Below are 14,717 nucleotides of genomic sequence, written 5' to 3' on the forward strand. Positions count from 1 at the left end.
CATGGGATCTAAAAACAGTATTTAGATGAGGCACATTTTTGCCGTATCAAACTTTATTCGTATTTATAAGCCATATAAAAGGGGTATAAAATGGTTCAAAAGTACAAATTTTGCTTTGGTTTTGTAACAGAGTAAAGGAAAAGTCTATTACAAAATTTAGGGATAGTCGCAGCATTTACATAATACCGACTAAAAACGACTACGCCTACGAGAGCTGGCGTACTACGGCTAAGCCTATCGAGACAATTGAAAAACTATTAAAAAAACATTTGTTTTTAATGAGGTTAACCCCTATATTTCTAAAAACCCTGTAATAGATTCTTGCATGCTCTGGAGTTGTGTTTACCATTTAAACGCGTTCTTTACATTGACAGTTTCATTTAAAACAACTTCATATAAACGTTGTTTAAATCAATTCTCCCGTTTCATACAACAGCGTCATCTCTACATTGATAATTTAGTGTAAAAACGGCCGAGTACATCACGGTACTGTACATAACACAACTGTGACAGTGTCAACAATGCAAAGTGAGTGTCGGCTCTTCTTCTTCTAATTCAGTATATTTCTAATTTCTGTAGTGCATTTCCATTGGCAATCCGTTGTTATTTTCATAAAAAATTATAAAGAATTCGTAAAATTTTTTAAACAATTCACGCCCACAGCAGCTTCCCACATTTGATAGAACAAAATTAAAAATGGAGGACATTTTCCATTGGTGTCGTGAAGGAAATTCAATACAAGTCCGTTTATGGCTGGACGATGTGGAACATGACATGAATTTGGGGTAAAGATTTCTTTTAGAAAAAAATGGATAAATAAGTGAATAAATAAACATTGAAAAAAAAAAGAATGGAAGAAATTCTGTTGTGACCCACCTTAAATAAATGAAGTTATGCAAAATGTAATAACAACAACAACATCAAGTGATCAAATCATTATGACCCTCATCCATAAAACTCTGCTGGCAATTTGTTGTTGCTGTTGTGCAAAAACAATGACGTCATGTTTTTATTTTTATCTCAAGAAAATTTGAATATCAAAAAGATTGGTGTTATTAGAATTATAATTAGTGTGTCTGCTTTGCTGTCTCTGAATTTGTCTGACAGCCAGCCAAGGCAGCAGCATACACCTACTTTTATTAGGTGCATACATGGGTGTGCGTGCGTGTGTGTATGAGAATTTGTGTGTGTGCTATGCTTTTGTTGGGTGATGTTATTTTGGCGAATGATAAATACTTGGAAATGGGAGAGAGGGAGAGTACAAATCATTGAGTGAATTGCTTGGCATAGAAGGAGAGCGTGATCAATCAAAGCAGCATTATGCTCAATGTAAACAATGCAGAAGTCATTCATGAAACAACACCCACAAGGCACAGGAAATTTATTTCTGATTATTTTTCAATGAATTATTACAGATAAATTGTTATTTATGTAATTAATTATTTATCTTTCTTATTTTTGTAGTGATGATCATGGCTTCAGTCCGTTGCACTGGTGTGCCAAAGAGGGCCACACAAAATTGGTTGAAACCCTTTTGCAAAGGGGAGCTCGCGTCAATGCCACAAATATGGGTGATGATATCCCTCTCCATCTGGCCGCCGCCCATGGTCATCGTGATGTTGTCCAAATGTTAATACGTGAACGTTCCGATGTGAATGCGGTCAATGAACATGGCAACACCCCCTTGCATTATGCCTGCTTCTGGGGCTACGATATGATCTGTGAAGATTTGGTAAATGCTGGAGCCTCAGTGACAATTGCAAATAAAGATGATCACACACCATTGGATAAAGCCAAGGCTGGTTTGGCAAAACGCCTGCAAGACTTGGCCGAACGTAATGGCCAGGAAATGAAGAAAATTAGTTTTAAAGAACAAAGTTGGATGGGTTTCAAGACAAGATCTCGAGATGCCACCCTGTCACGTTTCAAGGGTATCAGTATGGGTGATTTGGATTTACACACAAAAATGGCCGTAACACCATCGGGTGAAACATGGCGTGGTCGTTGGCAAAAGAATGATGTTATAGCGAAAATTCTGGCCATACGTCAATGCACTTCGAGAATATCGAGAGATTTTAATGAGGAATTTCCTAAGCTGAGAATTTTCTCTCACCCGAATATTTTGCCAATTATTGGAGCGTGTAACTCACCGCCTAATTTGATTGTTATTAGTCAGGTGAGTGCAGGTCAATAAAATTATTTAATTTATAATTAATGTCTCTCATTCTCTTGTAGTTTATGCCTCGTGGTTCCTTGTTCCATTTGCTGCATGGAGCCACCGGTGTTGTCGTGGATACCTCACAAGCTGTCCGATTTGCCTTGGACATTGCCAGAGGTATGGCTTATTTACACTCACTGGAAAGAATTATACCAACCTATAACCTGAACAGTCATCACGTTATGGTGAGTTTTACACTAAGAGAAAGGAAATCTTGAAACAGAAAATCCAATAAATACCTTCGAGAGATCTTTTAGAAATAAGGATCCTTAAAGAGATAAACAACTTTCCGAGGTTTTCTAAAGATAAGAAACTATTTTGAGACCATCCCGTGGTTTTCTATAGATACAACATTCTGAAGAATCTTTCGCCTCTGAAGAAATTTTTAGTATATAGAAGATGTATTCTGTCTATAGAAGCTCTCCGAAGCTTTCTTCTGTCCGAAGAAGTCATCTAAAGGGGTATTCTTTCTATCGCTGAACAGGTTTTCTGTCTGTAGAAGACATTTGCCTTCTGTTTACAGAATACCTCTGAAGGTGTCTTCTGTCTATAGAAGTTCTCTGAAGGGGTTCACTGTCTATAGAAGTCATCTTAAAGCATCTGTTCTCTATAGAAGCTCTCTGAAATGGCCTTCTGTTTATAGAAGTCTCGAAGTGGTCGTCAGTCGGTAGATCATGGTCGAATTAATAATTTTTTTCAAGGTCCTAAAGCGTGGATTTTATAAAAAAATCAAGGACTTAAGGTGTGGATTTTTTAAAGAGTAAGGCGTCGATTTCATGTTTTTCAAGTTCCCACTAAGGTGTGGAATTTTTAAAGAATATTTTTTCAAGGTCCTACTAAGGCGTGGATTTTTTAAAGAATATTTTCTTCAAGGTCCCACTAAGGCGTGGGTTTTTTAAAGAATATTTTTTCAAGGTCCCACTAAGGTGTGGGTTTTTCAAAGAATATTTTTTCAAGGTCCCACTAAGAAGAACAATCCATAGGATTTTTATATATAGAAGTGGATGCAGGACTTTTTGGATTGTACAAGTTCTTGCAAAGAAAAAAGAGTGTCCAGAAGTCTTCTAAAAATTGAATACCATCCAGAGGTCTTTTTGAAGTAAACACCTTCACGCATTGAGAAAAAAGACCTTGTAGATCATTTTTTGAACAACTGAAGATTTTTAAAGTTTTTTTTTTAATTGAAGCTAATAAATTTGTTGTTGTTTCAGATCGATGAAGATTTAACGGCTCGCATTAATATGGGCGATGCGAAATTCTCGTTCCAAGAACGTGGACGTATTTATCAACCGGCCTGGATGTCACCAGAGGCTTTGCAAAAGAAACCTGCCGATCGTAATTGGGAAGCTAGCGATATGTGGAGCTTTGCAGTACTCCTATGGGAGTTGACCACCCGGGAAATTCCCTTCGCCGAATGGTCACCCATGGAATGTGGCATGAAAATTGCACTCGAAGGATTGCGTGTCAAAATACCACCCGGCACATCACCACACATGTCCAAACTGATAAATATCTGTATGAATGAAGATCCTGGAAAGCGGCCAAAATTCGATATGGTTGTGCCGATTTTGGAGAAAATGAAACGTTGATATTTCAAATTTGATTAATTATTTTGTTGAGATACAAATTTGCCAAAATTTATATTTATTTACATATATGTGTTTCAGTGTGTGTGTGTTTTCTTAAATGCAATAATACCTACAAGGAACAAATGTGCCTTACAAAAGTAGTTGAAGAATAAAAACCGAATATTATATTTGATAGGAATTTTTATTAATATGATGTTTCCCAAAAACGGTGCTCGTTTTCCTTTCTATATTTTACTAATATTTTGTTTAGCTAACAAATTTCAAGAATTTTTCACTCTCTTTATTTTTGTCAACTCTATTAACATGGAGCAAAAAAATAATCTCTAAGCTATAAATAAATGTATTTTTTGTATTTATATATATTTTTTAATGTTTATTAAAATTACAATTATTTAATAATGAAAAACAAAACGCCAATATATTAACTATATTTTTTTATAATGAAAAAGAGAAACGAAGTAGAAAAAAAACAATAAAATAACCAAAACAAACCATAAACAGCTTTTTGCGGAATTTCCTAGCCGGTCGTTTTCGACAAGGGGTTGGGTTGTTAAGCCTTTTCGTCCTTTTCGAGAGAGAGAATAAAAATTGGTTTCCTACAGAGAGAGAGACAGAAAGCTTTTACAACATCTGCTAGTGTGAGACCAAATGTTTATCCCCTGTTTTTTGCCTTCATTTTGTGTGTTTGTTTATCGCGAAAATTGAGCACAACGTCCCTGACCTACTTTACGGTGTTGAGAGTTGGAAATGCAGGAATAAGGAAATGAAAATAATACGAACAAAATGTTAGGGTGTGTGTGTGATAAACGAAATCGGCTGTGTAAGAGAATTTGTATTTCACTCTTATTGAAAAAGTTTTTTAGTGGTTGTGATAGGACACTAGCAGAAAAGGAAGTGCTGGATTTTCTAAATCCGTTAAAATTTAAATTGAAGGGAGGAATAATCGAATAAATCGGTTGCATGACGACGTAAGCATAATCGTATTCATAGAACACATCTCAGAGTATTCCCTTCATTTACGATCTATGGAAGGTACTTTGGGTGAGTGTGAATTTTCGAGGGTTTGTGCCAGAATGTGGATTGTTTAGAAAAATATACTTTTACCAAAGGTTATGTGAACATTTTTAAAAACTACTTTTTCAAGGACCAAAGATTTTTTGAACCAAAAATATTCTTTCAACGACCATATAGATGTTTTAAATAATATTTTTGAGGTTTCTTCAGAGCGAGGATTTTTATTCATAATTTATATTTTGAGGGTCTCTTAGAGCGGGTATTTTTATGAATATTATGAAAGGTTTACTCAGAGCACATATTTTTTAAAGGATATGTCGGAGCGTAGCTCTGACGTATGTTATGAGAGAACGTGGTTTTGTATGTATTTTATATGGTAAATTTTTGTTTAAAGTTGTATCAGAAGTGCGTAATTTTTTAAGGGATATATCAGAGGTGCGTATATTTATTAAGAGATATATAATTAAAGGTATCAAGATATATCAAAACGTAGATTTTATACAGGATATGTCAAGGTATATCATATCGCAGATTTTTAATGGGCATATCAGTAGAAAGTAAATTTTTAAGGTTTTAGAAGTAGTTTGTAAATGTCTTAGGGTAAATCAGAACGTAGATGTTTTAAAGGGTATACGTCAGAGCTTAGAGTTTAAAAGGGTATATCTGATAGTAGATTTTTTAAAGGTTAAATCAGGGGAGCATAGATTTTTTAAAGGGTATATCTGGATAGAACAGATTTTTTTTGAGCGGTGTATCGGGGCATAAATGTATTGTATGATATTTTCAGATGGTATATCAGAGCATAGGCTTATAAGGATTTTTTTTGAGCGGTGTATCGGGGCATAAATGTATTGTATGATATTTTCAGATGGTATATCAGAGCATAGGCTTATAAGGCGTTTATCGTTGGTAACAGCTATCTTAAGGTTTTTATCGTCAATAAAAGACAATTTAAGGCTTCTATTGTCGATTTCAAAATGTATATCAGAGCGTCGAGATGTATGTAATTATATATTGAGAGGATATTGTGTGGACCTAAAATCTGTAATACCCCGAAATATTGGTCCTAGACATTTTGCGTGTAGGACGAGTTCTGCCCAAAGAATATCCCTTATAGGTTTTTTGGTAATGATCTCTTTGGAATGATCATTGGGAATGAAATGAACCAAAAACCTGTTTTTCTGGTCGCTCTTGAGGCCACAATTAAAAAATCCCGAACATAACGAAATATTACACAGACGGGGATCTGGTCATAAAATCTATTTATCGTGTCAAATGCTAACGTTTGTGCGAAAATATAGCGCGGATCGCTATGAAATTATACACGATGTTCCGATAAAGCCGAACATCACATATTTTAAACGGGGAAAGAACTATCCAACTATTTATTTAGGATCAAGTGAACCAAGACTTTTGTGTGTAAAATACCAAATTTGAATCGCATGGCGTACATTTTTTCTCTGATAAAACGTGGTTCGTAAAATATGCCAGGTTGAGAGATGAGCTCCTGACCTCTGATCGATTAAAATGATCCAAATATCGCGAAGTCTGGTCCATGTACGGAATATAGATTTACAGAAAATTTGATTTCGGTATTTAAAACATTTTTTAAGTTTATTTTGTCCCGGTCCACACTAAAGTAACTTCATAAAACATATTTCATTCAATGATACTAAAATCTATCCTATATCAATAGTCCTATCTATGTTAGTTACACACTTAGTTGGTTTCCTGCAAACAGTAACGAATTTAATGAAGCTGAACGCTTAATCTGCCGTTTGTTACCACAAAATCTGTCTTTAGAAATATAGGTACACACTGAATATGAAAAAATTATCTGGAAATAATGGTTTTAGGCCTTGATTATTTTATGAAAACTACAAAAAAAATAGGCATTCTGCCACAGCCCATAGGGAACTTTAAGAGAAAATTGTGGTTTAATTACTCGTTCAAATACGTGTAAGTGAATGAACAACATGATCGTATGTGGCGTGGTCATTTCTCCCCGAAAAAAAGCCACTGTTTGTTGCGCCCTTTGGTCCAAAGGTGAGGACTGTACCTTACTTCTTCGAAAATGTCACCGACAACTGTCACCAACAATACAGAGCATTGGTTGGTAACCAACTTTTATATATGTGGTTTCAACCAGACGATACCAAATGCCACAAAACTCGAGCAAATGTGTTTTTTTGCTTGGTAATTTTCCGTCGAGGCGATACCAACCAACTGGCCACCCAGTTCATGCGATTTGACATCATTAGACATATTTTTAATGGGGCTATGCAAAATCTGGCAGATGAGTTACTTCTCTGACACCCAAATTGCCGAAAATGTTAAAATAGGAAGTAGTAGTTGTTGTAGTTGTACTGACCTACTGTTTTTGCAACTCGCAGACATACTGTGACACTGATTGGTTAAGTAAACTTAATTTTGTAAATGGAACATACATACTGGTAAACATAGTTCAGATACTCTAGTCTTCCCATTGGACACAATGGTCATTTATAGCTCCACCATATAGGTAGAGGCAAACACACCTTATTGTTACTGTCCCATATTGATATATCGTCCTTCTATGTAGTCCCTTATCGTACTTTTATATAGTCGTGACACTCTATATTTTCCCAATTTCGGTGTGAACACAATGAGCCGGAGGTACGCCGGTGGTGAAGCTGCCGCTGAGTGGTCCTTAAATCTATACTACACTTACCGCAGTATATTTGATTACTGTAAATAGAAGAAAAATACAATAATTATTTCAAGGAAGCTCGTATATGAAAAAAATACATACTTTTCATTGCCTGAGAGTGGGGATAACCATGTTGGATATAAGCTGGAAACCACAATAAGCACTTTTTCTTTTTATAGATTTTAACACTATATACCTGCATATATATTTTATTATTTAAGACATATTTTACTCCATTGATCCTTTGGATCATCTTTTATTTTTTTCTAATTGGCCATAATTTATTTGACAAAGCAAACACACATTTACACTCACACACAATGGACACCGGGGGATAACAAACCACAAAATATAACTTTTTTTCTTTTATTTTTCGGATTTTTGACAAGGATACCAATTTTCATTATTTTATTAAATTTTTTTTATACATTTTTTCAAGAAATTTGTTAGAAAAACGCGCGGAAACTTTGACACAATGCCAAAATATCGTCGTCGGTGTCAAAAATACAACGCGGGAGACGGACGGTTAGGGAGCCATGTAAACAAATGAGAGACCGAAGAGAGATTTGTTGGGGGAGACATAGGGAAAACAAAACTGGAAGCCACAATAAAAAAACTTTTTATTTTTATAGATTTTAACATTATTTTAATTTTTCTTTAGGCAAGATTTCACTTCCACGATCCTTGGGATCACCTTTCATTTTTCCAATTGGCCACAATATAATTCGCAAAGCAAACACATATTTACACACACACGGACACTGGGGTACAACAAGCCACAAAATACAACTTTTTCCTTTATTTTTGGAAGATTTTTTTTTAAATTTTACAATTTTCCAATGGCACATTTGACAAGGATACATATTTTCATTATTTAATTGCCTTTTTATACAAAATTTTATATTTTTTCATGAAATTTGTTAGTAAAACGCGCGAAAACTTTGACACAATGCCAAAATATTGTCGTAGGTGTCAAAAATACAACGCGAGAGACGGACGGTTATGGAGCCATGTAAACAAATGAGAGACCGAAGAGAGATTTGTTGGGTGAGATGTGGGGAAAGCAAAACTGGAAGCCACAATAAAAAGACTTTTTATATTTATATTTTTTAACATTATTTTCATTTTTCTTTAGCCCACATTTCATTTTCACGATCCTTGGGATCACATTTCAATTTATTTTCCAATTGGACGCAATTGGAATTTGACAAATCAAAGGCACAAACATTTACACTCACACAATTGACACTGGGGGGCCACCAAGTATAACTTTTTTCCTTCATTTTTAGCATATTTTCTTTGAAATTTCACAATTTTCCAATAGCACATTTGACAAGGATAACAATTTTTATTATTTTATTGCTTTTCCATATTAATTTTTACATTTTTTCATGAATTTTGTTAGAAGAACGCGCAAAAACTTTGACAACATACCGAAAAGTAATTGACAACTGAGTGCCGGTGTCAAAAGTGCAACGCGAGAGGCGGCCAGTTATGGAGCCATATAAAAAAATGAGAGAGAGACAGAAGAGAGATTTGTAACTAAAAGGTTAATAGGAATAATTTAATTTAATTAATTAGAAGATCCATGTTGTTCATAAAAACAAATATCCTATTTTGAAAAAATAATAAAAGAACAATAAATACGAGTGTAATAAAAATAATGGCAATTATTTTTATAAAGCAAGCTCTCATTGTGATCTCTTTCCCCAAAATTGTCAGTTCTCTCTTTTCTCTCATCGCCTCTTGACATTTTTTGACAACTACAACTTAGTCGTGATTACATTTCGTTGAAGTTTTGCAACTTTTGCGCGTATTTTGTGGGAACCCAGCTAACATTTTTTGAAAATTTTAATCATATTCGAGTCTTTTTTAATACTGCTGGAAGATTAAAATGCTCGAATATGCGCGCTTTTTCTGATCGTATTTGACTCAGTCGTCGGGAGAAAAGTGCGACCCGGCGCGAGTCCTCTGTATCAATCACATATGAGTCTTCCTCGGCATTAGATTCGAGTAATATTTAACTTTTTTCTAATAATTTTAAGGGTCTTTTTCGAATCATTTTTTAAACACTTTTTCCCCATTTTTAATTAATTTGTGACACTATTTCGAGTCTTTTTTGAGTAATTTTAAAATCTATAACTAGTCCTAATTGTGTCATTTATGAGTCTTTTTGTAGTCGTATATAACTCATGCATATATTCATTCAGGAGTCCTTTTTGATCCATTTATGCTTAAAATTCGAGCCGTTTATTAGTCATATATGAGAGTTTACGATTTTACAAATCACGTACGTGATTTGTAAATATTCGGGTGTCCGTAAAAAGGTAAAATAAAAAGAAATATATTATGTTTTGATTTTAATGTTTATTTATTACAAACATTAAAAAAAATACATTTATTCATTTTATATTAATAATTAAAAACTAATTAATTTTGTATAACTAAATAAGTAAAAAAATTAGTATAATTAATATATTTTATAATAGTTATTAAATATATCAAATATATTGTTAATAATACATATAAAAATAATTTACCCAGTCTGCATGTAGAAAATTGTGTTGATGAATACTGTTCACTTCTTTATCGTTACCGATGACAAATATCTGAAAGGAAATATATATGTTCCGTCTTAATATAAACCTTATATGTTTGAAAAATGAACTTACTTTTGATTGCCGTTGCTATAAATAATTGTTTGCGCTAGCCTTTGATCACGTTCCCTTCAGCTGTCTTGCGTAGCTAAGCCATCTGTGAACACCTTCCGAACTGCAGCTCTGAAAATAAATTATAATGAATTTCGTTAGTTTAATTAATTTAGTTGATTAATTATCAAATCACATTAACTCACCTTTTAATACTTTTGTTACACTTCACTAAAAATTGATATTAACACCTCCACTTAACATTTATAAATGAGCAAAAATGAAAATTTTCTCCAGTAAATGCAAAAAATGTCTTGTTTTACTTGGAAGAAAACAAAACAAACATTTTTAATCACCCATCTGTGCAAAATGTGATCAGAGAATACACAATTCTAATCACTTTTCAAACATCTGCATGCTCTTTTTTTGATTAAGCATTTTTCAATCTCCAGATGATCAAAATATGATGACAAATAACGGAACAAACAGTCATATTTTACACACATTGATGATTGTTTTGCGACTGCTATACATTTTTTTGTTGTAATTAAAATAAAACTATTTTTAATCATAAGAAGGAGTCATTTTAGAGTCCCTTTTTGGTCGTCCAAGTGAGTCAATCAGTTTTTAATCACCAAAGGACTCTTTAAAGACTCCCTACGGTGATTTTTTCAAAAATGATCTTCCAAATGCTAGCTGGGAAAATATTAATAAAATGTGAAAATTATTGTGAAAATGTCGGAAAACGGAAAAATCTGCATTTAAAGTACTGGGAAATTGTGAAATTTAATGAAAATTACCGGCAATGTGCCATAGACAGCCGAGAATAACAAGTGCAGTAGCAGAGGCATACAGTTTCCAGTGACCATTGTGTGACGTTGCGTGTGTTTGTAAAATGTGGGTGGGTAATCAAGTTATGCTCGGTCTAGAGCAACTAATTCAAAGGATTCCCAATACAAAATAAGTGGGATTGTGAAGAAGGTAAGACTTTAAATATTTCAACGCTATCTGAAACTATATAAAAAATATATTTTTAAGGTTCAGCCGAATACGGATTTTTAAGCCATAAGGATACAAAACCTTCACAACACTGTGGTACAGTGGCGTGTATTTGTGCATATGCAAACATGCAAAAGGAAACGAGATTAAGCCATAGTTACTTTTGAGGATATGGATAGATAGAATCACGTTGTGAGTCGTTGCATTTATGATCCGAATTGGATGAAATTTGATACCGCACATTTATTTCGTTCAAGGACAAACTCTATTAAAATTGATAAAAGCGCTTCAGATTTACATATAGCATAGGTGCCCATCAGTATACTTTAAAGTAGCTGCCTACTCACACGCATTGTTATGCTCTTTCAGTCAGTCGTTGTTTGACAGGCAACGAATGAACACATGCTGGGGTGCGCGCACGACGTCGTGTCCGCAGAACTAGAAAATCAACGAAATAACACTTAGGGATAAAAGTGTTTCAGTATATTTGGATTTTTATATTATTATTCAAAATGCGTTTTGTATGTTTAAAAAATTTTAAAAACAACAGAACAATTTCTGTTTTTTTAAAGAATTAAATATTTGATAATTATCGTAGTATTTAATATTATTATTTAATAGTATAATATGATTATTATCTCGGTATATGCTACTTTATAAACTTTATTAGATTTTTATGACATATACACTTTGTAATTCATATAAAAACATTTTTAATAATACTTTTATTTTATATAATAACAAAAATTAAATTCATCAATAATTTTTTCCGACCACAAAAATGTACACACAATTTTGTTCAGTACTGTTCTGTTTTCTCTCACACATACTAACGCATTTTAATTTTGGGCACCTATGACATATAGCTTCCACATCTATTTTCGTTTGATTTTATGCAAATGTTTGTTCGATTGAGACGAAATTTTGCATTGCGTGGCGTATTGAGTCAAGGACGTTGTGTGTAAACTTTCATTAAAAACGGTTTAGATTTAGATATAGCTTCCATATCTATTTTCGTTCGATTTTCTGTAAATAGTTTACGAACGACCTTACGCGTGTCCGATTAAACTTTGCATAAAAGTCCTTTAAAAAGACATGCTCTAGATGAGCTAAAACCCGCATTATTAATCAAAATTCTTTGTTTAAAGGACCTCCAAAATATTCTTTGTTAGTTTTATCCCTAAAAAATATTGTTCAAAAGTTATATATTTTTACCCTACACAACTATGTTATCCGGGTATTATAGCTTTGTGCTGCCCCAAGAGTTTGTAACGCCGCGAAATATTGGTCCACCTTTAAGTATACCGATCGTAATATCTCGACTGAGTCGATCTAGACATGTGTGTCCGTCCGTCCGTCCATTATGATTTGTAGTTATGGCCATAGTTATGGACCAATCTTCACGAAATTTTGCATGTAGGATGGGTTCTGGCCTACGAAAACCCTTATTGTTTTTGGTAAAGATCGGTTAATATTTACGGGATGAAATGAACCAAAAATTTAATTTTGTCTGATTTTTGGGTAGCTACAGACGCCGCCTAAACAACGCAAATTTTTACATTGAGAAGGGAATTGGACCAGCATGCCTGTTCTGATAAAGATCGGCCAATATTTAGCGAGTCAAATGGAATGGTTGACCTTTAAATTGATACCAATTATATACACTTAAATATGTTACGTATTCAGATATTATTTAGTAACCAATTACCACACTAGAGGGTGGAGATATAGCGCATATCGCTTGGAAATTTTCCATGAGGATCCAGGAATGGTCAGAGACAACGTCTATAATTTTCAGTGATGATCACATAAAAAAAATTTGGGATGATGGGGCCACAACATAATTTTTGGCGTTTTTTCGAGTCGATAGGCCACAAGCCGAACATCACAACACAACCAAGGTGAATGGAATCTGAATAAGTAATTAGCAGGGATGTACTGAATATTGGAAATATTCGGGGAAATATGTCAGTGTAAGGAAGAGGTGTGTTGATTTCTAATCGGTCAAAAGTGTGCAAATATCACGAAATATTGCCCAGGCTCGAAATAAACATTCGCATGGAATTCCGTGATAGTTGTGTGGGGCCCGCCCGACTACACTGCCCGCTTACTGGTTTTTATTTTATTGAAAAAAAAACAAAATATTTTTTTTTAATGAAGATTATTTAAAAAATCAGGAATTTTAATAAAATGTATTCTTAAAAAAATTTAAATGTTTACACTTCAACAAAGATATATATTTTTTATAATTTTATTTAAAAAATAATTACTTCTGCTCAATTTTTAACGGAAATACAATTAAGTTACACCAATATGGCATCGCATCATGTATTTCTCTTTTAACTAACCCCATTGAAGAGAAATAATTTTGTTTTCTCCTTTTCTCCTCATATCTAACTGGGCTCTCTGTTTACATTTTTGTCCTGCATTTCCTTGTTATTGTTGCATTAACACGTTTTCCATATCTTTTTTGGTGTTGGTTGGAGACACCTGTACCGCTCTCGTTCTTTGGTTCTCTCTCACTCACACCCTAAATCTCTTCAAATTGCAATGGTGCAATGTGATGAAGCTTTAGTTCAGGCACGGGCAGAGCATAAAAAATTCTGTTCTCACACACTTGTCTTTGTGTGTGTGTCAATGGTTTTTCAATGGGTTCAGTTGAATGTGTGTGAGAGAATAGTGATACTTACTCTCGCGAGAGTGCACGCGTGCGGTGCTTCGCCCGACTGTGCTTTAGTTTAGCTTTTCAGTTTGTATGTTTGTTGGTGTCACACAAGAAAGGGGATGAAGTTTTCTTGTTGTTGTTATTAAATATGTAAAATTGTTGCTATTGCCTGGCTGCCGTCCACGACCACTACTGTTGTTGGCTTATTTAGTACAAGTGTTCCATTATAAAAGAATGAAAAAAAAACAACTGCAGAAAATAGGAGACAAGGAAGAGAATGTGGGTTATGAGTAGAAACAATGCAATCTAAAGAGGAAAAAAGGAAGAGCGAGAGACCACGCAAATTGAAATAAATGTCAAAATGAATTTTTAATGCAGTTTCCATTGAATATTGTGCGAAGATTGTTAAATGCGACAAGAGGCAGGCAGTGGACAAATGTGTTTTATTTTTCCAATTAAAAAGGATTGTTCAATGCGGAAGGATAATACATAAAATAATAAAATATTAATAAAAAAGTGTTCAAATAAATAAAAATCGATTAATAATTGTAAAGATAATCTAAAAAAAGATAACGAAAAATGTAAAGGAATTAAATGCCTACAACATGATTGCTAAAGAAGTGTGAATAAAGTAATTAAACTATTTCGAATGTCTTAAAGTGAAATATTTCCCGGAAAATCCTTAAAAAAATTCTTAAAAAATATAAAAAGTCTTTTGTGCGTTTGTGAAATATCAATAATTTTAATCGGAAAAAAAATAGAAACAAGAATAAGCAGGACAAAAGTGTTGCAAAAGGAATAAAAAATAGTTCGGCTCATTTCCATTCGAGAAGAACTAGAAAAAAGCTGCATTTCCTTGTGCGGCTGTCGGCATGTGAGTGCCAGTGTGTGTGTG

General features: G+C 33.8%; 1 protein-coding gene across 1 annotated transcript; it reads left to right on the forward strand.

Annotated features, from left to right (window-relative positions):
• The first annotated feature begins 696 nt into the window (after positions 1-696).
• On the forward strand, positions 697-3,807 carry LOC133330461 (integrin-linked protein kinase). Its single transcript, XM_061538900.1, has 4 exons — positions 697-785; positions 1,465-2,176; positions 2,236-2,403; positions 3,430-3,807. Exons 1-4 carry the CDS (start codon positions 697-699, stop codon positions 3,805-3,807), a joined length of 1,347 nt encoding a protein of 448 aa, XP_061394884.1.
• The last annotated feature ends 10,910 nt before the right edge of the window (positions 3,808-14,717 follow it).

Source organism: Musca vetustissima, unplaced genomic scaffold, assembly GCF_032173495.1.
Source record: "Musca vetustissima isolate MV318-11 ecotype Yass unplaced genomic scaffold, APGP_CSIRO_Mvet_v1 utg13924, whole genome shotgun sequence".
NCBI classification, from domain to species: domain Eukaryota; kingdom Metazoa; phylum Arthropoda; class Insecta; order Diptera; family Muscidae; genus Musca; species Musca vetustissima.